Source organism: Moschus berezovskii, chromosome 5, assembly GCF_049115385.1.
Source record: "Moschus berezovskii isolate FMDL1 chromosome 5, NW_MosBer_1.0, whole genome shotgun sequence".
NCBI lineage: Eukaryota > Metazoa > Chordata > Mammalia > Artiodactyla > Moschidae > Moschus > Moschus berezovskii.
In genome coordinates, this window is record NC_142464.1 from 78,213,841 (window position 1) to 78,240,064 (window position 26,224).

The 26,224-nt window shown below is 39.5% G+C and overlaps 1 protein-coding gene across 3 annotated transcripts in view; it reads right to left on the reverse strand.

Moving 5' to 3' along the window:
* Positions 1–26,224, reverse strand: part of SCFD2 (sec1 family domain containing 2) — a 416,000-nt gene that overhangs the window by 344,617 nt on the left and 45,159 nt on the right. For all 3 annotated transcript variants that reach the window (XM_088836334.1, XM_055434867.2, XM_088836335.1), the window contains exon 3: positions 23,644–23,771. In XM_088836334.1, coding sequence (XP_088692460.1) covers positions 23,644–23,771 — 128 coding nt within the window. The remainder of the gene's footprint in view (positions 1–23,643; positions 23,772–26,224) is intronic.

Here is a 26,224-nt window from a genome sequence, read left to right on the forward strand (position 1 = left end):
CAGACGCGACGCGAGAGACGCCGGCCCCGGCGGCGCAGACGCGACGCGAGAGACGCCGGCCCCGGCGGCGCAGACGCGACGCGAGAGACGCCGGCCCCGGCGGCGCAGACGCGACGCGAGAGACGCCGGCCCCGGCGGCGCAGACGCGACGCGAGAGACGCCGGCCCCGGCGGCGCAGACGCGACGCGAGAGACGCCGGCCCCGGCGGCGCAGACGCGACGCGAGAGACGCCGGCCCCGGCGGCGCAGACGCGACGCGCAAAGAGGTGCGGCCGTGAGGAGCTACCCCACGCCTGAGGCCAGGGCCGGCGGCCGAGAGGAGCTACCCAACGTCCAACAGGCGGTGGCTGCGCGGGCGCAGGAGGGCCGAGAGGAGCTACTCCGCGTTCAAGGTCAGGAGGGGGGGCCTTGAGGAGATACCCCTCGTCCAAGGTAAGGTACAGCAGCTGCACTTTGCTGGAGCGGCTGTGAAGAGATTTTCCACGACCAAGGTAAGAGAAACCGAAATAAGACGGTAGGTATTGCTAGGGGGCACCAGAGGGCAGACAAACTGAAATCATAATCACAGGAAACTAGTTGATCTAATCACATGGACCACAGCCGAATGTGGTCCCCTGGAGAAGGGAATGGCAAACCACTTCAGTATACTTGCCTTGAGAACCCCGTGAACAGTAACAAAGGGCAAAATGATAGGATACTGAATGAGGAATTCCCCAGGTCGGTAGGTGCCCAGTATGCTACTGGAGCTCAGTGGAGAAATACCTATAGAAGGAATAAAGGGATGGAGCAAAAGCAAAACCAATACCCAGTTGTGGATGTGACCAATGATAGAAACAAGGTCTGGTGCTGTAAAGAGCAATATTGTATAGGAACCTGGAATGTTAGGTCCATGAATCAAGGCAAATTGGAAGTGGTCAAACAGGAGATGGCAAGAGTGAACGTAGACATTCTAGGAATCAGTGAACTAAAATGGACTGGAATGGGTGAATTTAACTCGGATAACCATTATATCTACTACTGTGGGCAGGAATCCCTTAGAAGAAATGGAGTAGCCATCATGGTAAACAAAAGAGTCCGAAATGCAGTACTTGGATGCAATCTTAAAAATGACAGGATGATTTCTGTTCGCTTCCAAGGCAAACCATTCAATATTACAGTAATCCAGGCCTATGCCCCAACCAGTAATGCTGAAGAAGCCGAAGTTAATCGGTTCTATGAAGACCTACAAGACCTTTTAGAACTAACACCCAAAAAAGATGTCCTTTTCATTATAGGGGACTGGAATGCAAAAGTAGGAAGTCAAGAAACACCTGGAGTAACTGGCAAATTTGGCCTTGGAGCACGGAATGAAGCAGGGCAAAGGCTAATAGAGTTTTGTCAAGAGAATGCACTGGTCATAGCAAACACCCTCTTCCAACAACACAAGAGAAGACTCTACACATGGACATCACCAGATGGTCAACACCGAAATCAGATTGATTATATTCTTTGCAACCAAAGATGGAGAAGCTGTATACAGTTAGCGAAAACAAGACCAGGAGCTGACTGTGGCTCAGATCATGAACTCCTTATTGCGAAGTTCAGACTTAAATTGAAGAAAGTAGGGAAAACCACTAGACCATTCAGATATGACCTCAATCAAATCCCTTATGATTATGCAGTGGAAGTGAGAAATAGATTTAAAGGACTAGATCTGATTGATAGAGTGCCTGATGAACTCTGGACGGAGGTTCGTGACATTGTACAGGAGACAGGGACCAAGACCATCCCCATGGAAAAGAAATGCAAAAGAGCGAAATGGCTGTCTGAGGAGGCCTTACAAATAGCTGTAAAAAGAAGAGAGGCGAAAAGCAAAGGAGAAAAGGAAAGATATAAGCATCTGAATGCAGAGTTCCAAAGAATAGCAAGGAGAGATAAGAAAGCCTTCCTCAGTGATCAATGCAAAGAAATAGAGGAAAACAACAGAATAGGAAAAACAAGAGACCTCTTCAAGAAAATTAGAGATTCCAAGGGAACTTTTCATGCAAAGATGGGCTCGATAAAGGACAGAAATGGTATGGACCTAACAGAAGCAGAAGATATTAAGAAGAGGTGGCAGGAATACACAGAAGAACTGTACAAAAAAGATCTTCACGACCAAGATAGTCACGATAATGTGATCACTGACCTAGAGCCAGACATCTTGGAATGTGAAGTCAAGTGGGCCTTAGAAAGCATCACTACGAACAAAGCTAGTGGTGGTGATGGAATTCCAGTTGAGCTATTTCAAGTCTTGAAAGATGATGCTGTGAAAGTGCTGCACTCAATATGCCAGCAGATTTGGAAAACTCAGCAGTGGCCACAGGACTGGAAGAGGTCAGTCTTCATTCCAATCCCAAAGAAAGGCAATGCCAAAGAATGCTCAAACTACCGCACAATTGCACTCATCTCACACGCTAGTAAAGTCATGCTCAAAATTCTCCAAGCCAGGCTTCAGCAATATGTAAACCGTGAACTCCCAGATGTTCAAGCAGGTTTTAGAAAAGGCAGAGGCACCAGAGATCAAATTGCCAACATCCGCTGGATCATGGAGAAAGCAAGAGAGTTTCAGAAAAACATCTATTTCTGCTTCATTGACTATGCCAAAGCCTTTGACTGTGTGGATCACAATAAACTGTGGAACATTCTGAAAGAGATGGGAATCCCAGACCACCTGACCTGCCTCTTGAGAAACCTGTATGCAGGTCAGGAAGCAACAGTTAGAACCGGTCATGGAACAACAGACTGGTTCCAAATAGGAAAAGGAGTGCGTCAAGGTTGTACATTGTCACCTTGCTTATTTAACTTATATGCAGAGTACATCATGAGGAACGCTGGGCTGGAAGAAGCACAAGCTGGAATCAAGATTGCTGGGAGAAATATCAATAACCTCAGATATGCAGATGACACTACCCTTATGGCAGAAAGTGAAGAGGAACTCAAAAGCCTCTTGATGAAAGTGAAAGAGGAGAGTGAAAAGGTTAGCTTGAAGTTCAACATTCAGAAAACAAAGATCATGGCATCTGGTCCCATCACTTCATGGGAAATAGATGAAAAAACAGTGGAAACAGTGTCAGACTTTGTTTTTTTGGGCTCCAAAATCACTGCAGATGCTGATTGCAGCCATGAAATTAAAAGACGCTTGCTCCTTGGAAGGAAAGTTATGACCAACCTTGATAGTATATTAAAAAGCAGAGACATTACTTTGCCGACCAAGGTCCGTCTAGTCAAGGCAATGGTTTTTCCCGTGGTCATGTATGGATGTGAGAGTTGGACTGTGAAGAAAGCTGATCGCCGAAGAATCGATGCTTTTGAACTGTGGTGTTGGAGAAGACTCCTGAGAGTCCCTTATACTGCAAGGAGATCCAACCAGTCCATTCTAAAGGAGATCAATCCTGGATGTTCATTGGAGGGACTGATGCTAAAGCTGAAACTGCAATACTTTGGCCACCTCATGAGACGAGTTGACTCACTGGAAAAGACTCTGATGCTGGGAAAGGTTGGGGGCGGGAGGAGAAGGGGACGACGGAGAATGAGATGGCTGGATGGCATCACCGACTCTGTGGACATGAGTTTGAGTGTACTCCGGGAGTTGGTGATGGACAGGGAGGCCTGGCGTGCTGTGATTCATGGGGTCGCGGAGAGTCGGACACGACTGAGCGACTGAACTGAACTGAACTGAACTGAATAGGTTATCTCACAACATCTTACTGGGGTTTTAATTTGTATTTTTTAATGACTAATAATGTTGTTCATCTTTTCATGTGCCTATTTGCCACCCTATATCTTTTTTGGTGAAGTGTCTGTTCAAATCCTTTGCTCATTTTTATTAAGTTGTTTGCTCTCTTATTATTGAGTTAAGAGTGTCATTAACTTTCATTAATCCATTGGTTCAACACATGTTTTTGTGCAAGGGACTGTTCTTACTGCTAAGCACAAGCCCATGAACAAATCAGAGAAAAGTCTGTCCTCATGGCCAACAAATAAAGAAGACAAATGACTCCCAGAATGCTCTCCTAATTAATCCAGCTCATTACAAGTCACACTTTTAGGGGATGGGATCTTTTGTGCAGAGGATGAACATTTTTACACAAGAACATCTTCTGACACATTAAATATATGAAAACAAATTTTCACATGAAATGGGTTCAGATCTAACACTGCAGTGAGTTCCATTTATTTCTTTAAACACCGTGCTGCAGTTGATGGCAGTGTAGTCCTTGGACACACAGAGCTTTGTTGACCAAGAGAGATAGTCATAGAACAATTACATGAATATTTACTTAATCACTATTGTAACAAGTACTGCTAAGGCAACAACTAAAAAGTCTTGAAACGGTGAAAGGGTCTATGTGGTACGTAACTGCCTACCTCTTCAACCCTATCTCTAGGACCTGAAGGAGAAGAAATTAAAAAGGCTCAGAATACACACAATCCATTCATAACTAACTGCCCTTTGAAGTGAAGTGAAGTGAAGTCGCTCAGTCGTGTCCGACTCTTTGCGACGCCATGGACTGTAACCTACCAGGCTCCTCCATCCATGGGATTTTCCAGGCAAGGATACTGGAGTGGATTGCCATTTCCTTCTCCAGGAGATCTTCCCAACCCAGGGATCAAACCCGGGTCTCCCGCATTGTAGGCAGATGTTTTATCATCTGAGCCACCAGGGAAGTTGGAAATCATCAGAGAAAGTCATCAGGTCTGTTTAGATTTCAATTGCAATAACCATATGTTCAATTTAAAGATAAGAATGTCTTCAATTCAAAAACATAGTTAAACTTCATTCAGTTAGCATCTTCCAATCACAGACTTGAACTCAACAACCATATTTACATGATGTCACCTTCCAACATAAAGCATGAGATCCAAAGAACAAATGGTTATATTTCATAACAGGAAATGCCAACAGAATATTACATTGAGAATTAGCGATTATTCACCCTTGCTGCTCTAGTCCCTTTCCCTCTGCATATCTTTTTCTTATATACACAAGCCACTAACACTTCTTATACATGTCATGAAAGCAGGGGGTTTTTGGTAAAAATTCAAAACATGGTAATTTAAATTTATTAAAAGAGTACTTTACACAAATGCTTTAAAATATAGACTAGTGACATTTTAAAATATAAGTTTAATCAGAATCTTACATAAAACAAGTCAAAATTAACTAACTGAGTATTAAAAATTTTTATACAATAAGACTAATAACTTGAGAAAACTTCCAGTTCATCTCAACTAAAACTGCAAGCAACTAGAACCAGGTATTGAAAAAGTAATAGAAAGAACATTTATTCATATCTCATATATTACCTAAAAAAAAAAACTTCTCAGGTAGATTTACATAGTGATTTTAAAATGTCAACCCAAGAGGCTTGCCAACACATTTTTTTTCAGTCATAAAAACACGGGTTATTTTATATCAAGACATAATATATAGCAACTCTGTGAAAAGGGACAATTTTGAAATCTGAAAACTAGTTTTCAAGTAAGAAAATCTATTAGACTTTTTTTTAATATATAGTTTTTAAGAAAGAGAAACAGGCTTCTGATTTTTAGTTAAGAAAAAAACAGAAAATTTTAAAAACCATTAATTCTATGTATATTTTGAAACAGTAAAATAGAATTATTGCTTGGGAGAAAGGGGACAGATTTAGAAAATAAAATGATGCAATATTTTAATATTGTCTACAATCTTTTTAATATTTAATTCCATTGTATTCAAATGAATTATGGAAATTACCTTTCTACTTACTACATATCTTTGATAAACTAGACTGCAGCCATGAAATTTAAAGACGCTTACTCCTTGGAAGGAAAGTTATGACCAACCTAGACAGCATATTAAAAAGCAGAGACATTACTTTGCTAACAAAGGTCCGTCTAGTCAAGGCTATGGTTTTTCCAGTAGTCATGTATGGATGTGAGAGTTGGACTGTAAAGAAAGCTGAGTGCCGAAAAATTGATGCTTTTGAATGGTGCTGTTGAAGAAGATTCTTAAGAGTCCCTTGGACTGCAACGAGATCTAAGCAGTCCCTCCTAAAGGAGATCAGTCCTGGGTGTTCACTGGAAGGACTGATGTTGAAGCTGAAACTCCAATACTTTGACTACGTGATGCGAAGAGCTGACGCGTTGGAAAAGACCTGATGCTGGGAAAGATTGAAGGCGGGAGGAGAAGGGGACGACAGAGGATGAGATGGTTGTATGGCATCACCGACTCTATGGACATGAGTTTGGGTAACCTCCGGGAGTTGGTGAAGGACAGGGAGGCCTGGCGTGCTACAGTCCATGGGGTTGCAAAGAGTCGTACATGACTGAGTGACTGAACTGAACTGAACCTTCTGAACCTGTTTTGTGGCTTGGTAAGATATATTTAAAATATTTACACATATATGATTTTTTGTTGATTTTCTTAGCAACAACAAAAAAGAGCATTCTGTCAGGACTAGATTTGACTTAATCCTCTGTGTCTTAATGGTAGAAAGCAACCATCAGAAATTTTGTCTAAAATAGTGTATTTACACTAATAATGAGAAAATAGAAAGAGAAATTAAGGAAACTATTCCATTCACTGTTGCAACGAAAAGAATTAAATACTTAGGAATATATCTACCTAAAGAAACAAAAGACCTGTACATAGAAAACTATAAAACACTGGTGAAAGTAATCAAAAGGACACTAATAGATGGAGAAATATACCGTGTTCGTGGATTGGAAGGATAAATATTGTGAAAATGAGTATACTACCCAAAGTAATTTATACATTCAATGCAATCCCTATCAAGCTACCAACGATATTTTTCACAGAACTAGAACAAATAATCTCACAATTTGTATGGAAATACAAAAAACCTAGAATAGCCAAAGCAATCTTGAGGATGAAGAATGGAACTGGGAGAATCAATCTGCCGGACTTCAGGCTCTACTACAAAGCTACAGTCATGAAGACAGTATGGTACTGGCATAAAGACAGAAATATAGATCACTTGATCTTAGCCAAAAGGCTGAGAAGCGATTAGAAATATAGATCAATGGAACAAAATAGAAAGCCCAGAGATAAATCCACGCACTTATGGACACCTTATCTTTGACAAAGGAGGCAAGAACATAAAATGGAGAAAAGACAGTCTCTTTAACAAGTGGTGCTGGGAAAACTGGTCAGCCACTTGTAAAAGAATGAAACTAGAACACTTCCTAACACCATACACAAAAATAAACTCAAAATGGATTAAAGATCTAAATGTAAGACCAGAAACTATAAAACTCCTAGAGGAGAACGTAGGCAAAACACTCTCCGACATAAATCACAGCAGGATCCTCCATGACCCACCTCCCAGAATATTGGAAATAAAAGCAAAAATAAACAAATGGGACCTAATTAAAATCAATAGCTTCTGCACAGCAAAGGAAACTATAAGCAAGGTGAAAAGACAGCCTTCAGAATGGGAGAAAATAATAGCAAATGAAATAACTGACAAAGAATTAATCTCCAAAATATATAAACAGCTCCTTCAGCTCAATTCCAGAAAAATAAACGACCCAATCAAAAAATGGGCCAAAGAACTAAACAGACATTTCTCCAAAGAAGACATACAGATGGCTAACAAACACATGAAAAAATGCTCAACATCCCTCATCATCAGAGAAATGCAAATCAAAACCACAATGAGATACCATTTCACACCAGTCAGAATGGCTGCTATCCAAAAGTCTACATGCAATAAATGCTGGAGAGGGTGTGGAGAGAAGGGAACCCTCTTACACTGTTGGTGGGAATGCAAACTAGTACAGCCACTATGGAGAACAGTGTGGAGATTCCTTAAAAAACTGGAAATAGAACTGCCATATGATCCAGCAATCGCACTCCTGGACATATACACCGAGGAAACCAGAATTGAAAGAGACACATATACTCCAATGTTCATTGCAGCACTGTTTATGATAGCGAGGACATGGAAGCAACCTAGATGTCCATCTGCAGATGAATGGATAAGAAAGCTGTGGTACATATACACAATGGAGTATTACTCAGCCATTAAAAAGAATGCATTTGAATCAGTTCTAATGAGGTGGAGGAAACTGGAGCCTATTATACAGAGTGAAGTAAGACAGAAAGAAACACACCAATACAGTATACTAACGCATATATATGGAATTTAGAAAGATGCAAATGATAACCCTGTATACGAGACAGCAAAAGAGACACAGATGTATAGAACAGTCTTTGGGACTCTGTGGGAGAGGGCGAGGGTGGGATGATTTGGGAGAATGGCATTGAAACATGTATATTATCTTATGTGAAACGAATCACCAGTCCAGGTTCGATGCATGATACAGGATGCTCGGGGCTGGTGCACAGGGATGACCCAGAGGGAGGATAAGGGGAGGAGGGAGGTGGGAGGGGGGTACAGGAAGGGGAACTCATGCACACCCGGGGCGGATTCATGTCAATGTATGGCAAAACCAACCAATATAATATTGTAAAATAATTAGCCTCCAATAAAAAATTTTTAAAAAATTTAAAAAAATAAAATAGTGTATTTAGCTACTAAGTGTTTTCTTAAAAAAAAAACTCTATAACAAATAATAATGCTGTCATGCATGTTTTTTATTCATCATTGTTTTGAAACTGTGAATGAAAACCCAGTAAGTGAAATTTGAATAAACAAAGTTGTCTTAAGACATGTATTCCCAGAATTCATCAGCATTTCATTTGTCTCCTTTTTAATTATTTTTCTAATATAATAAAGGCAAAGCATATTAAAATAATTAAATATAACATGTTCTGCTAAAACTCTGGTTTATTAACCAACACACAACTGTCAAACAGGAATACTTTTAATACTACACAGAAAGTCACACCTATTTGTTTGTCACTTTTCTCATTATTTTAACATCCTGTGCCACCAAATAAGAGCAGCTGAACACAAAGTAAACAAACATAGCTGAGCACTGCAAGCCATAAGAAAAACTGAGTCCTGACTGCATTCCTAGTTCTTCCTCTTAGCTCTGCTTGGCCATATGCCCTGTCTTGGAAGTGCTTCCTGTTTGGTCCTCCCTGATCTTCAGTACATTTTGCGTTTGCCTCCATAAACAGCCTCAACTTCTCTTTACATTCCCTACCAGTGAGCTACCTTCAACTCTTTTGTTCATCTGAAGTCCCAAATACACTGTAACATTTCTTTATCTATAGGAAACTGGCATACCTTTTAAACTGTGCTGACATTTTAATCAAGATTTTTATTGGTTTTTTTTGGTAGTGCTCAAATTATAAATTTGTATAGATTTTTAAATGGGCTTCTGCTAATAATATTTTTTATCATGAGCCCTGATGACCAGCATGTGATTTTGGAAAATAAGTTTTCCAGGAATGCATGTAAATTACAGCAAAAGTGCTCATACTAACATGTTGACAAAGGTGGCAGTGGTACTAAAACAAAACTATTGGTTGGTAGGCAGCATGGTCAGGGAAAATTTCCAATGTTAATTCTACAGTTGACATTAGAAAGCTCTTGTGTATAAAAGATGCTTTCGGAGATCTGTAAATAATGAACTGAACAAGAGGTTCAGAGGGTAGACTGAACACATAGGTTTACATCCTCATTTCATCACAAAGACAAAAAGGAATTAAAAAGGGAAAGGAATACACAACAAAGAGATCCTGAGATAGTCTCTAAGCTGATAGAGGCTTCCAGCACTATTCCTCCCCATTTGTTGGTTATCTTTGTAATTTACATTACATTCTTAAACTTTCTTCTTTGTTCTGTCAATTACAGATGGTGTCCTATGGCTTTTCGTCTTCTAAGCAGAGGATATTAATCCCTCTCTGCCCTTCCCTCTACTTTGTATCTCCCCCTTTCATCTTTCAAATCATCTGCACTTTTATTTTCATCTGGTCAAGATGAATAGCATTTATATTTCGTTTTATGATCATAATTTAGACTTATGTGCTTTTTTAAAAAATTATTTATTTACTTTTGGCTGTGCTGGGTCTTTGTTGCTGTGAGGGCTTTCTCTAGTTGCGGTGAGTGGGGGCTACTCTCCAATTGCGATGTGCAGACTTCTCTTCCCGTGGCTTCTCTTGTTGCAGAGCATGGGCTCTAGAGTGTATGGGCTCAGTAGTTGCAGTTCCCAGGCTCTAGATCATAGGCTCAATAACTGTGGCCCACGGGCTTGGTTGTTCTGCAGTGTGTGGGATCTTCCCAGATCAGGGATCAAACTCATGTCTCCTGCACTAGCAGGCAGATTCTTTACCACTGAGCCACCAGGGAAGACCTTATGTGCTTTTTGTATAGCTTGATTCAAACAGTTCAAAATCAGTCAATTGTGTTTCCATCATAATGAACTATATGACTATTAATGACAGACCCAAGGTACAAATTATGATTGCATTTCCTTATGCATATACTTTGGTCCTAGAACACTTATGGGCTTTTTCTAAGGGGATGGGGGAGTTGTATTCCTTGCCTTAATCAAAGCTGTGAAGTCTCCAAATACACTGTCTCATCTTTGAAGTCCGGGTTATGTTGTTATTGTTTTTTTTTTTTAACTGAGGTATAGTTGAGCTGTGGGGTTTTTTGTTTTGCTTTTTCCCCTCCCTGAATACTTTACAACCAAACTCCTTCATTCTCCAGTCCCATCATGGGCGGACTGTTCTCTAGGCCTTTCTGTGTAGTCAGCAACCTGGAACTGACTCTGTTGCTTTCCTCTATTGGAACACTGTTTGGTTAAATTTCTGATTTTCCTTTCCTGCTATGCTGCCTTGTTTTGCTGGACAATCTCAACTAACTTCCTCAAAAAAGGTGTGTGGAAAGCAAAGTTCTTTTTATCTCTAAAAAGGTTTTTTCTTGCCCTCCAAGTTTAATAATAGTTTATCCAGATCTATAATTCAAAGTTGAAAATAATGCATTGCTTCATTATCTTCTGGCTGAGCACTGTTCATAAGAAACCTGTGCTAGTCCTATTTTTGTTCCTTGGTAGACGAGCTTCCTTTTTTCCATCTGGAGGTTCATAGGATCTTCTCATTCTCTTGTACTCTGAGGAGTCATCGTGATGATGTCTAGAAGGTTTTTATTCTTTCCACTTGCTTTTCAGTTAAGCCTGTTCTACTATTTGATATGTCTTTCTTCACATCTGGGAAGTCTCACATTCTTTCCTTACTAATTTCCTGTCCCCTGCTTTTTCTCTCTTTCTAAAACTTTCAATAGTTCTTGGGTCTCCTGAATTGGTTCTCTATATATTTTGCTTTTTGTATTTTCAATGCCCTGTTCTTTCTACATTTTAGGAGATTTTCTTGATTTATCTTTGAACTTTGGTTGAATTGCTGATTCTTTGAGACCCCATGGTCTGTAGCCCGCCAGGCTTCTCTGTCCATGGGATTCTCCAGGTAAGAATACTGGAGTGGATTGCAATTCCCTTTTCCAGAGGATCTTCCCAAACCAGGGATTGAACCTGGGTCTCCTGCATTGCATACCATTCAAGCTACAGGGAAGTTCTGAATTTTATTTTATTTTTTTACCATAATACCTTTATTACTAAGAGCTTCTTCTTCTTTTTTTTAATCATTTTGTTTATTTATTTGGCTGCACCAGGTCATAGCTGCAGCACTCAGCATATTAACTCTTCATAGCAGTGTGAGAACACTTAGTTGCAGCCTGTGGGATCTAGTGCCCTGACCAGGGATCGAACCAGGACCCCCTACATTGGGAACATGGAGTCTTGGCCACTGGACCACAGGGAAGTCCCTAAGAGCTTCTTTTTTAACATGAGCTTTATAGAGATATAACTCACATATTATAAAATTCACCCTTAAAATGTACAATCCAGTGGTTTTTAGTACACTCAGAGTTATGTAATCATCACCACTATATAATTTCAGAACATTCTCATTATCCCAAGAAGAAAGACTGTACTCAAATTTCTCCAGTTATGAAAAAGATATACAGCTATATAAATCCATACGTATTAGAATATAGCCTAAATAAAATTTCCAGTTAGGAGATATAACTGTACTTAGTCAAACCAGGAAACAGAAATAATAGAAGGGAGAATAGTCAGGTAATTATAGCCATAATAGAATTCTGGCTTTTTTATATATAATAATACTATTGTGATGCACTAAAAAATTTTTTTAATTGAAGTACAAATTCCTGGAAGGTAATATAGGACTAGAAAAATACTTACTAAATCAAGGAGCAAAACCAACAATAAAAATAAACCTCCTCCTCTCCTCCAAAGACTCTGCCTAGACTATGTGACAAGGCACTGCAACAAAGAGGGGTCACTTACCCAGAAGATACAACTAGTTTCAGACTCAGAGGCCTCAGGTATAATGGAGGAGGAGAGTGAGAAGTATGGCATAAAATAAAGCACACACATCCTAAGTATGCAGTCCAGTTACTTTTTACACATACATCTATCCACATAACCACCACCCAGATCAAGGTATGGAATATACCCAGTGCTCTAGAAGATTCCCTGGATACCTACCTAATCAATAATCCTACAGCAGCAAACCATTACTTTTAACTCTCTCAGTACAGCTAATTTTTTGTTTGCTTTTGAATGTCATATACACAGATACACTATTTCGTGTCTAGCTTCTTTAGTTCAACATCATCCAAAATCTCAATCTTTTTTTCCCCTTCCTGTGTTTTATTGTTCTATACTACTGTAACTGCTTCTCTATCCATTCTGCTTTGAGGGATATTTAGGGCCATTATAAATAATGAGGCTGTGAACAGTCCACTACACGCCTTTTGGCAGACTCGCTTCCATTGGCTACATGCCCAGTTGTGAAACCAGTGGATCAGACAGGTATACTTGAGTTAATACGGCCGGTTTTCTGTGGTTGTATCAATATATCCACACACTTTAAACGTGATCAAATTTAACCTAATTTAACATAAATTTTAAAGTGTGCATATAATGTTTAAAACCTGGCACAACTATATAATTAAGTTTCCTTCATGGTATTTTATGCTGGGTAGCCAAAACTCTAATAAGAGAGAGAGAAAAGAAGTCACAATGGAAACCACATTGCCATGCTCTCAGTACACACCTTTATTTTGCTCATTGTTGGTTTACTAGCTTATTTACTTACTTTCTTACCTAATTACACAGAAAAAGGCCTAGAAGTCAAGATATTAATTTAGGAACAAAGGTTACTCTGAAGAGTAAGATGATGGTGGGAGTGGGGGTGGGGGGTGGATAGACAATTACTTTTTATTCTACTAATGTCACGATATAAATTTTCTAGAAACGTGCTATATTACTTTTTAAACAGTCTCTTGGTTCTGAAATAAAATAATGTCTGTTTCATGAAGAATTAATAGACAAGTATTTTTCTCTGGGAAATTTGAGTCTATTACTATCACTGATTTGTACAAGGGATGAAGCATTGTCTTTCAAGAGAAAAAGAAATTTAAGAGTAATAATTATGCTAGTTCCCCACCTCTATTGAGGTCAAAGGACAAAGAAATATGGTTAACATTCAGGTGGGGAGATTTAAGTCAGACCTGAGAAAAAAATTCCACATTCATGATGACTATTAGACATTGAAACCAGTTATTAAAGGAGGAAGAGGGAAGACATTATAAATCTTCTCCCGTAGGGACTTGAAGGGCAGTATATACAGCCATCTGTATAGTGAAACTTGGATAAAAACCAGCTGGGAATCGATGTCTACTTTTATAACACTATAAATACTGAAGAAGGTTTTCCTGAGATTTCCTTTAAATAGTATGTTTCTTGTTAAACAAATTTTTGAGCTCTCCAGTATTACAAAGATAGAATAAGAAAGCAATGTGGAAAGAGCATTTTAATTATATGAATCAATTCAATCAAATGGATCCAAAATTGAGAAATCTATTGCAAGATATGATTTCAGGAGAATATGGAATAAAGCATAACTGCTGCAGGACCAGAGGTCACAAATAGAAAATAAACAGCTCTCTCTGAGATTTATACAAAAACCATGAAATATAAAACCACCAAAACATTTATGGTTTGGCTTTCTTTGGAAATGCAGCCTTCCTGAAGCTAACTTAAACACTGCATCAATGTTTACAAACTCAGCTGAGCACACGGAAAGGCACTGATAGACTATTCTTGTTTTCCATGAGGCAGATTTCCAGCCTGCCAGGTAAGGAGCCATTCCTTGGTGGGTCCACCGTGACTTGGAGGGCTGTACTTCCAAATAAAGCAACTCCCACCCCACAGCCATGGATCTTTCCTTGGGGGGTTTTAAACTCCTAGCCCATATTCTCATATGCTGAGGATTCCTTCTGTTGAGAAAACATAAAAATTAACAAGAGGAGGAGGAGGATGAAAAAAAAAAAAGATGCACCAATTAAAGTTAAAAATACAGGGTCAGAGGACAGATGCTTGAAGAAAGGGTATTAAAATTCAGATGACCATTTGCGGACAAGGAAATAGAGTAGCAGAGGCAATCCAGGTTTTGTTTCAGGTGATGAAGTATAAGAAGGAAATATTTGTTTGTTGATCTTAAGGCTTTGGGGCATTATTAATTATTAATTCAATAAAAACTCTTTCCGGCTCTTTCTCTAGATTCTCTACTTGTTCATATCCCTAAGTGGATGAGGTCTTTACAGCTCTGCCTTCAACCCTCTTCTCACTCATTCTATATTCTTTTCCTGGATGATCACTCTTATGTTTCCTTGGAAATTCACTACTTAGGCTCCAACATAATAACTAGGTAACTAAATCTCCAATCTCCACTTTCACTTCTGGAAATCACTACTCTAGCCACATGTCCGGAGAAGGCGATGGCACCCCACTCTAGTACCCTTGCCTGGAAAATCCCATGGACAGAGGAGCCTGGTAGGCTGCAGTCCATGGGGTCGCGAAGAATCGGATACAACTGAGCGACTTCACTTTCACTTTTCACTTTCATGCACTGGAGAAGGAAATGGCAACCCACTCCAGTATTGTTGCCTGGAGAATCCCAGGGACGGGGGAGCCTGGTGGGCTGCCATCTATGGGGTCGCACAGAGTCGGACACAACTGAAGTGACTTAGCAGCAGCAGCAGCCACATGTCACCTAACTAAGGTGATCAGGGAACAATCCTCCAGACAACGTAATCCCACTCCTAGATTGGGTAGAATACTCTTCATACTCAGTGGTATGACTTTTACTGGAAAGACAACTGAAAGCATATGGTTCTTCACACATTCTTTCAAAAGAAAAAGAATAAAGTGAGCCTATCACTTCAAGGAAAACAGCTATTTGTCAAAATCAAAACTCAAGTTTTCATGTGAAACCATAATTTTGGAAAGCTTGTATCTCCCTCTATATCTTTACATCCTAATACATAAAGATTTTCTAATGATAACAGTGGGGATATCAACAAATGTGGTTTGTTATATTGTATAACATGTGTCAACATTTGGAAAATCTACATAATTCAGAGAACCATTATTGTCCAAGTGACTAATGTAAAATGCTACAAAATAATGTGTGTGTAAAAGAGCCAAAGTGTAAGAGAGATCAATGGTCTTTAATGTACCAGAGTGTGGAAAATTCACTGATACGGTTTCATATTCCACACTGCAATTACCTGTAAGACATTACCTCCTGTAAATTTGGTGCAGTGTATCTGAAATTCTAGAATATCCACAATTTTCTGAAAATCATTTAAAAAAATCCTTCCTTTTTCAACTACATATCTAAGGCCAGCTTTTCTTTCTATCACAACAGATTCCATAAAGAAGCAGATATGAGAATGGAGCTGCCTTCTATTAAACCAGACGTTAGAGATGAACAAAAATGGAAAATGGTGCCACTCTCTTCCCCACATTCTTTTATTTGAGAAAATAGCTATTTTTCACAAAAACGTGTTATATTAAGATGCAATAGGTTTATTATAATATTTTTACATTAATTAATATTTAAAAAATTTTCCCTACTTGAATCACTAATGTGATGTTTTCTTCCTAAATATTTTTTTAAAATTTCCCTGCTTGGATTCCTACTGTGATGTCTTCTCCCTATCTATCAGTCTCACATATATGAATAGATAAACTGCACATAACAAAAGCTCATGGTGTCCTCAATAGTTCTGCTTTGTTTTCCACTCATTGGTTGTTGGGAACATCAACAGCTTTTAACAATGTAAAGGGGTTCTGAGACAGAGAAGTTTGAGAACTGACTGTCTAAACCAGTGTCCCTCTTGGATCCCACAGGAGAGAGAGAAAAAGTAATCCATTAACTACACAACGAATACCAACTGACAGTACTGATTCAAGAATTTATTCATTCCATAAACACTTAATGACTATATAGGAATTTCAAGGTCTTGTGTTAGGTGCGGAGAATACAAGGAAGTACAGATAGGAATTCTCAGCCCCACCTACTCAGGGTCTGTGACTGCTGTAACGGAAGTATGAACAAGAACAGTACTGACCGGAAGATAAGAGGTTACCTTTCAGAAAGGATGGTAAGGGATGAGAGAGAGTATGGAAAAAATGCTGGAGGAGAATTTTAAAATCCCGGAGACTAAAACGAGCATTCTTTCTGGAGTGAGAATAGAGGGATAAGGCTTTAAGATCAGTAGCAATTATTAACTGAGTGAAAGAAAGTGAAAGTGTAGTCGCTCAGTCATGTCCGACTCTTTGCGACCCCATGGACTGTAGCCCGCCAGGCTCCTCCGTCCATGGGATTCTCCAGGCAAGAGGACTGGAGCGGGTTGCTGTTTCCTTCTCCAGCGGATCTTCCCGACACAGGGATTGAACCCAGGTCTCCCTCACTGCAGGCAGACTCTTTACCATTAACTGAGTATCTACATGCAAAGCACAACAGGGGATACAAATAGAGCTACAGTCTAGAGGAAGCTAGAAGTGAGGAAGCTTCTAGAGAAAGATAGAAGTAAGGAAAAGAAAGCATGAAGCAGTTATCAGAAAGAAGAAGATAATCAGAAGAGCAGAGTGGCATGAAGATCAAGGGAAAAGAATCAAGAAAGAAGACACAATCAGATGCTACAGGATACCAAGAGAAACAAGAAAGAGTAGAAACGAGAGTTGTAAACAGAAAACAGTACTGTACCAACCTAGAGGGGTGGGATAGGAAGGGAGGTGGGAGGGAGGCTCAGAAGGGAGGGGATATATGTATACCTATGGCTGATTCATGTTGAGGTTTGACAGAAAACAACAAAGGCCTGTAAAGCAATTATCCTTCAATAAAAAATAAATTTAAAAAAATGAAACAGTAATGCATGTAACTGAAAGCAAAAACACCCATCATCAATCTACTGTTCATCCATACTCATGAAGCAATCATCCACCCAAGCAGCAAGTACCAAGCCACTCACTATGGACCAAGCCAAACAGCCGAGAGAGACTATGACATGGACACTGTCTAGTATAAAGTTTTGGATCCACACACACTTAACTATTTTTCACTGTGGTAAGCGCTAAGACAGCAAAGAGAGAAAGAGCTGTGGGTCCTTAGAAGGCAGAACGGTCAACGCAGCCTGCAGAGGAGGAAGGAAGAAGGGTAAAGGGGAATTAAATACAGCTCCACAGAGAAAGTGACACTTGTATGAGATCATGGAAAATAAGATGGGTTTCATAGGAAAGTGTGTGTGCGCATGCATTGGAAAGTGCGTGGTTATATTAATCAAGGTCCCAGCAGGAAAAAGATGGCACACTCATACGGAAAATAAGGTGAACCAAACGACATGACTTTCTAAGAAGTGAGGCTAAGGACAATCAAGAGTGTGAAGGGAATCCAACAGGGGAAGGGTAGAGGGAAGCAACCAACTGCATCCTGGCAGGGACGAATACCTGTAACCATACCCACCTCTCACCCTCTAAATCTCCCGCTCAGGCCTCCCAATGGCCAAACTCAACTGAGAGGCCAAGGGCAGAAAAGCCTGCTGAGGCAGTCCATAACGGTGAGCCCCTAGAAGCACAGCAAGAGAAGGGTGGAGGGGATCTGAAGGGACACCAAATGAGAATATTTCAGGCAAAAATAACAAAGACCTGGATCTACAGAAGTTCCTGCTGGGGAGTAGGGAGCAGGGAGGAAAAGTAACATGAGTGGTGGATGAAGCATGGGGCTAGAAGTCAGAGAGATTTATAGAAATAGCAGGCTAAGGAGTTGGTATACTGTCTGAAGGCAATAAGGAACCATTAGAGGGTTTAGACAGAGGACTGGCACAACCATATCTGTGTTTGAGCCTCTACAGCTGCTCCTGCCAGTAGTTTGATTCCTGATGCAGAAGTCACACAGACCAGGCCACATCCTGGCTTACTTGCTGTAAGACTGTATCAGTCAGGGCCCAGGCAGAAGGTAGAAAAAACGCCGGTTATCTGCGTAGAGAAAAATTAGCATACAGAATTGTTAACCGGTAACTGAAAGGTAAAAAGAGAACTCCAAGGTATCATGTAGGCAACAGCTGTTGGAAGCAGCTACCCACCAGGAGGGTGGAAGAAAACACAAGGAGAAGGCCTGGAATTACACCTCTGAGAACCGAGTACTACTCAGCTGGGTTGGTACCTCTGAGGAAAGGGTGCCATGGAGCTGGTTCTGCAAGAATTGGAAGAACTGCAAACTGGGTTCAGCTGCTCCCACAGGAAGGACCTGCCACTGCCAGGGTGAAGAAAGTGTTGCTGCCATGAGACTCATAAGTAGAAGCGGACTCCACAGGGGGCAGATGGGAAGGAGCAAGCTGCTTCTTTCTCTTCCAACTTTGCCATTTCCCCCTGGCACCCTCACCAGCGTAGCCTACCAGAAGAGCCAGAGGGTGGAGCAGAATGTGGACTGCAGAGCCCCAGCCCCAGCAGCACAGAGAAGGGTAGGGTGAGATCTGCGAGACAGGAACTTAACAACTGGCACAGTAATTCTGGGAAAAAAACTCAACCTTTCTGAGTCTCAGTTTTCCTTGTCTGTGAAATGGGGATGGCGGGGGGAGTACTACATAAAACTTGCTATAGTATCTGAAAAAAGCAGCTATTCCATAAAATTCCCTTCCCCATTCTCCAAACTGTGACAACTAAAACATGAAGACAAGCATGTGTGACAGGTAACACCCAGTGTATATGCCTATGAGACACCCAGATTTTCTCATTTCTTATCAGTTAACTTACTGATATGAAATGGAACAATGGTCTTAGGTTTTAATCTATCCATTTGACAAAGTTTGACAATCTCCACACACACTTCACACTCACACACACAGATGTATATGACTCTTTGCAACCCCGTGGACTGTAGCCTACCAGGCTTCTCTGTCCATGGGATTTTCCAGGCAAGAGTACTGCAGTGGGTTGCCATTTCCTTCTCCAGGGATCTTCCCAACCCAGGGATCAAACCCGGGTCTCCCGCATTGGAGGCAGACGCTTTAACCTCTGAGCCACCAGGGAAGCCTGTATATGCATACATGTTCTTTTTAATCCCAAACAAACAAACAAACAAAAACTCTCCATAATGAAGGTAAAAGACATAAATGTGATCAAAACACAAAACAGGATGAACTCAAGTACCAATACTAGGAATCAGAGTACTCTCAGGGATGTTGAAAAGCATATATTGAATAAAATTTTAGAGTGTGTTGATTTATTGCTGTTTTTCAAAGCCAGTATTGTTAAATTATGAAAGCAGGAAATGATAGATGTGTGTGTCATTGGTGAAAAGCAAAAATCACTAATTTCAATCTGGGGCTTCATTAAGAGAAGTACGGCATCCAAAAAGAGGCAAAGAACAAGATGTCTTTATTCAGCTCTGAACATCACATTTTAGGCTGAACATTAACAAACTAGAGCTTTGTCAGTGGTTCAGAACTAGAAAAAATTGTAATGGTTAAAGGCTAGTCTTTTCACAAATGGTTGGACGAACTCATCACATTTAATTTGCAAAAGAGAAATTGATGGTGATTACATGGAGCTGACACTCCAGTGCCCCAAAATGAACAGAGTAATCATGAAGCTTCACAACACAATGGATCAGATTATTATCTGGAAACACAGCTCAAGAGATCTTCCGGTAAAAGTGTGACCACAGAGGTCTGGGAATCCCAAATATAGCCAAGGTGATTTGAGGGTGAACAAAGTCAGGGAAGAGGTAACAGAATGTAATCATAACTAAGCTGAAAATGGAAAAACTATTTAGAATTCTGCTCAAAGAAAGAATGTGTTATCAAAAGGGAAATACTCAGCATAAAGACTAGAAAAAAGACAAATTAAGTGGAAAGAATAAATTGGTACATTTCCAAGAAAGAAAGGAGAAAATCACTGAACTTGATCTGTTTTTATTTTATTCTCATTAAACAACCCTTTTATAATATAGTTTTCCATGTAGATTTCCCCATTTTGTTGTTTGTTGTTTAGTGGTTAAGTCGTGTCTGACTCGTTTGCAACCCTGTGGACTGCAGCCTGCCAGGCTCCTCTGTCCATGGGACATCCCAGCCAAGAACACTGGAGTAGGTTGTTATTTCCCTCTCCAGGGGATCCCCCTTGGAAATCTATCCCATAGACAGAACACAACTGCAGCACACCAATTCCAGTTTGCTTGATAATCATAATCTTCCCTTTCTCAGCAAAAAAGTACGAGAGGCCAGACTATATTGAACTAATAAGCAAGAAAATAATAAAGAAACAGAGGCATCAAGCATAGGACACTCTTTCAAGAAATCTGGCTGGGAAACAAAGGACAGTGTCATAAAGAGATCTGTTTCACTTCAGCCGTAATAGGATCTTTCCACCAGCCATTAAATACAGCCACTCTGCAGAAAGCTATGGGATAAACCGGTGAAGATGCACCAACCACAGTGTCAGTCCAGAGAAACAGATTCTCTGTAAATGGAGACACTAACATGGGCATCTTCTACTCATTTCCTCTGTGACTGAACATTTTGGATCCAAACAAATGGGTTTCTTAGAGTCTATTTGTTTTTTACTTTCAGAATACATTTTCCATGATGAAAGGCCAGTGGGAAAAACACAATTCAGTTTGGAATGTTGTAAAAAAAAATAAAAATCACTTCTCTGGAACATATATGCTTAGTTAACTGACAATTTAATAACAAGCTCTTGGAAAGAAGGCATATGTTTATATGTGAAATGACAAAAAGAATTTTTTCTTTCTTTTAGCAATTAAACTTTTTCTCCTAAGAGAATGATGTTTATTTCTCTTCATGCTCATGATGTTTTAATATGAACTTACCTTTTACTGGGAAATTTTATATTTAAGAGCTGAGGTTTCAATCATGGGATCCCTCCCTGTGAATTTCAATATAAGAAAAATCTTCAACCTAGAATTAAAATATCTGTTTAATGTCCCCCAAATATAGAAGCCTCTATCACAGTCAGAAGAATGTATACCTTAGTAGAATTTACAGCAGGGGTTGAACAGTGCATAGTGTGAATTTCACATTTTTTAATGCTGTTAGAAAAAGGATTTCAGCTGTCTAGGATATCAGAACATGATTCCTTTTTTCTTTTATGATAAGCAGTTTTCAAATATCAACATTGTATTTTGTTTAAATTCCAGCCTTTTCTCTTGCTGTTCATGGTTATGTATCTGTTTGTAAATGAAAATGAGACACACCAGAAATTCTGACCAGTGATATGAAGCAGAAATGCATAGCTGTAATGTGTTATCTTTTCCTAAGTTACAGTTGGCACATAGATAGAACATGATTTGGATCAATCTTTTTGGTCCTTCTTACAACAAAGGTTGTTAACAATTGTTTGATTCTTTCCTTCTCCCCCCAGCCCCTCCCCCACGTCTGGAGTTTGCGGATAAATCAAACCATCTTATCTAAATTTTTTTTTGTCGACAGAAAACTCAAATATTTAAACTGAATTCCTTATGGGCTTACCCGCTTTTTTTTTCTGACTCTGATTATTTTTAAAAGATACAGAGCTTTAGAAATGTAAAGTGTTTTGAACTTTTAAGAGTTCTGCACTGATTGAGCAATAAAAGCTGATTTATGCTCTGGGATAGCATCATAAGATTTTATCACTGAAACACAATATAAATTAACCTTTCACTCAGACCTTCTGTGCATTCCTACTTTTCTCTATTCACAATGTGAATTAGTTCTTATTTCAGCATATGCACTGATAAAGAACTATACTAGGTAAACATACCTTATTAATGGATACCTCTAACTGTGGGAAGAAGAAAGGAAGGAAGAAAGGAGGGAAGGAGAGAGGGAGAAAGAAAGAGGGGAGGCAGGGAGGAAAGAGTGAAAAAGAAACCAGAATTACAGTCAAATACCAGGGTGACCTCAAAGAAACAACTTTGTTCCTACTCCAAAACAACATGTAGGACTCTGGCATTGGTTATATGGAGTTAGGGTAATCTTATAAATAAAAAAACACATTATTTTACATTACAATGTCTAGATTTAAATTTCAGTCCTACTCTTTATCAGATGTATGGGCCCTGGGTACCATACTTTTTCTCTATTTTAGGTTCTCTGTCTGAAAAATGGGATACTCAGTATCAATCTCATAGAATTACTGTGATTTTTAAATAACACGTGTAGAGTTAGAATAAGATCCGGTACATTATAAGTGCTTAATAAATGTTAGTTACTTTCACTTTTCTTATCATCCTTCATGTTACTTAAAACCTTCATATGTAATCACTTAACACAATGAGAGTTACAGTTTTTTTAATATTATGACCTTCTAAATTTTTATTTCTTCTGGGTTCATCCGTATTCTTTTATTTCCAAAATTCTGCTCTTCTATTTCAACTTGACAGTTTGATTTTTTTTTTGTACTCATCAGTAATCAAGAATTTAGGCGAGAAATCTCAATAAGAAAAATTTACCCATCTAGTAAAATGTATTAATATTTATCAAATCCCTAAGATCAGACTATAAAAGAAACCTTATTTTTAAAAGAGAAATAAACCTTTGCAAGTTTCCAGAAATAAATTCTACTTATTAACCAGATTCAATATCTATATTTAAATATTTCGATATTAATAAAAGTATTTATTTCAAAAAATGTAAAGCCAAGATTATTTTTCTCAAAACATTAGCTCTCTGATGATTTAAATCAAAAGAAAACAGCAATTTAAAACTTAAATTTCACTGTAGCCCCATTCTTCTAATACTAAAGACAAAACTGCATGTTAAAAAAAGAGAGAGAGAGAAATGAGAAGAGTAAGTTATAAAACACCACGGTGAAGAAGGGGTAAGAGGGGATGTGACCAGACAATCAGCAGACCAGTCTAAGACTGAGGAGCCAGAACAGAACATGTCCATTTGCTCAACTGATTTCTCAGCATCGTTATTCATTCATCAATTCAAATCCAATAAAAGATCATTTAACCATAGCAAGTGGGGAGTAGGGAGGAGTGGCGCACAATGAAGGAGGAGTTCAGACTGATTTTAATCATTCTAGATGAAATAACTAACAGCATGACCCTTTGTGGGCAAGGACTTGCCTGGGCTTCCCAAAGCTGAGTCTAAGGAAAGGGCTCATGGTTGAGCCCCGGGGGGCATCCTTTCCTACTCTTTCAACAGTTCAAAGAAGTCTTCAATACTTTTACCTAGATGCCATGATGACTAGCTTGGCCCACAGATCAGAGCAGGCTTAAAGGAACTTCCTCAGAGCAGGCGGTCATGGTCTGTTGGGGAAGCTGGTAACTTACCCATACTCATCTTGATTGGCAGGTTTTCTCTGCTTGCTGCCTCCACTAGGTGTCTCCGGACTTCCATCACTGCTTCTTTGTGCTTGGTGTTCAATAAGGCTTCCCACAGGGCTTTGGCTGCAGGGTCACTGCAAAAAAACCAAAAAAAGAGCTTTAGATTAAATGTCTAGTGAATAATGGAAAGGGTAGCAAGCAAAATAATTTCTTAAGCGTCTTTTTTGAGTACTAATGTAGTCCTTCTAACTGATGGACTCTAAGTATTAAAAATATTAGGATTAAATAAAGAATATCTGATCCATTTTAAGCAGCACAAAATATTGAAAACTTAAGAAGACAGTAAAATCAAGCACCCTCAAAGTTGGGGGGAGTCATACTATACTATGAGAAGTGTAGGAAAACTGTGTGATATCCTGAGAATTTGCATTTGAAAGTATTTCACAGTAAAACTGAACACTGCTAGATAAGATATAAATGTTATATAAACCAAAATTAAATACATGTCCAAAACTGATGTTATTATAAGCATATCAATTTCAGATAATACACTTGTCTGAGAAACAGAAACCAATCAGCAATGATTCAATGATTCAATTTTTCCTATTCAAAAATTATAAAAATTACTCAACAGAATCCCTAATGAGTAGATTTCCAAGTGAATGGCAATCAGGAATTAGGTTAAGAAACCATGCAAGCAGCCCACTTAGGGGCCTTGGGCTGCAAGGACAGCACTGATGAAGCCCTTACAATTAACCGTTGATAAGCAAACGAAGCACTGCACTACGCAGGGTCTCATCTGGCCTCACTTCTCCAACAGCCCTCTGTCTCTCCCAACATGCCATGTCCCAATTATAAATGAGTACAGTGTTCTTTCCGGAAGATCTCTGCATGGAGCCAAGTATACACATTTGTAGTAACGTTTTAAAAACTGAGTATAAAGAAACAAAGGTTACTTCTGTCCCTTCCTAAGGACATTTCCCTCTACTTAAAGCCCCAGAAATACCTCCTACTATGCAGTTAGCCATAGTTCAAACATTGATACATTTTTAAAAGTTTCATCTTAAAAGTTATATCTAATGAGATATTAACTTAGCTTTAAAATTATACCTAATACAGTATAACTTTCACGTCTGAATGTGATTTGGAATAATGGAATGATGTATTTCAGGCTAAGTTTAGAGTCTGGCACATACTAAACTTTCACTAAAAGTAGTTGCTTTAATTATCATCTATTTTTTTCCTCAGTGAACTAACATCACTGCTCAATATATTCCACTTGTTTTGATCTGACCAAAATGTCATCATTAATATTAAAATTAATATTCTGTTTAATATAAAGGAGCAGATAAACTGCGTGCCAAGTCCTATTCCCCATGGTTGGAACATAGACCAAAAAAAAACAAGTTTTTAGTGGTTTATTGTCTGGAAGAATAGGCAGACATATGAGCAAAGAAATTAGCCCCCCAAAAAAGCCTGGTAGGAGGCACAGCCAATGCTGGCATAGATTTCTGTGGTAGCACAGAGGGGCTCCAATCCTCACTGGGAGGGCAAGGACTCAGACAATGATCTCTATCAGAAACGATGAGCAAGTACACAGATACAAAAGCAGCCAACAGAAGAAATTATAACTCAAACTGGAAATTATATCTCAATCTTCAAGAAAAATATAAAATCTTAGCCACAAAACAAGAGGAAGGACATTTCAGAGCGTTCAAAGTCTAGGTCTTAAATGACTCTAAGAAGCACTGGTTTGTTCCATGCTAAGGTGGAAGGGGAGGGGCAGCAGATGTAAGTGTGAAAGAGATGGTGGGAGCTACTCTGGTGGCGCCCTGCATCCCTTCCCAGGGTTCACTGACCTCAGCTGCAAGTGACAAGAAGCCAAGGAACATGTGACTGATTACACTTTCTGAGAAGAGTAACATAGCTCAGCAGTCATGAACAAAGTTTTCACCATCATTCAAAACTAGGACTACATCTAGACATGGAACCTAAAAAATAATACAGTCAGTTCAGTTCAGTTCAGTTCAGTCGCTCAGTCATGTCTGACTCTTCGCGACCGCATGAACCACGAAACGAAAGGCCTTCCTGTCCATCACCAACTCCAAGAGTTCTCTTAAACTCATGTCCATCGAGTCGGTGATGCCATCCAGCCATCTCATTCTCTGTCGTCCCCGTCTCCTCCCACCCCCAATCGCTCCCAGCATCAGAGTCTTTTCCAGTGAATCAACTCGTCCCATGAGGTGGCCAAAGTATTGGAGTTTCAGCTTTAGCATCAGTCCTTCCAATGAACACCCAGGATTGATCTCCTTTAGAATGGACTGGTTGGATCTCCTTGCAGTCCAAGGGACTCTCAAGAGTCTTCTCCAGCACCACAGTTCAAAAGCATCAATTCTTCGGCGATCAGCTTTCTTCACAGTCCAACTCTCACATCCATACATGACCACGGGAAAAACCACAGCCTTGACTAGACGGACCTTGGTTGGCAAAGTAATGTCTCTGCTTTTTAATATGCTATCTAGGCTGGTCATAACTTTCCTTCCAAGGAGTAAGCATCTTTTAATTTCATGGCTGCAATCAGCATCTG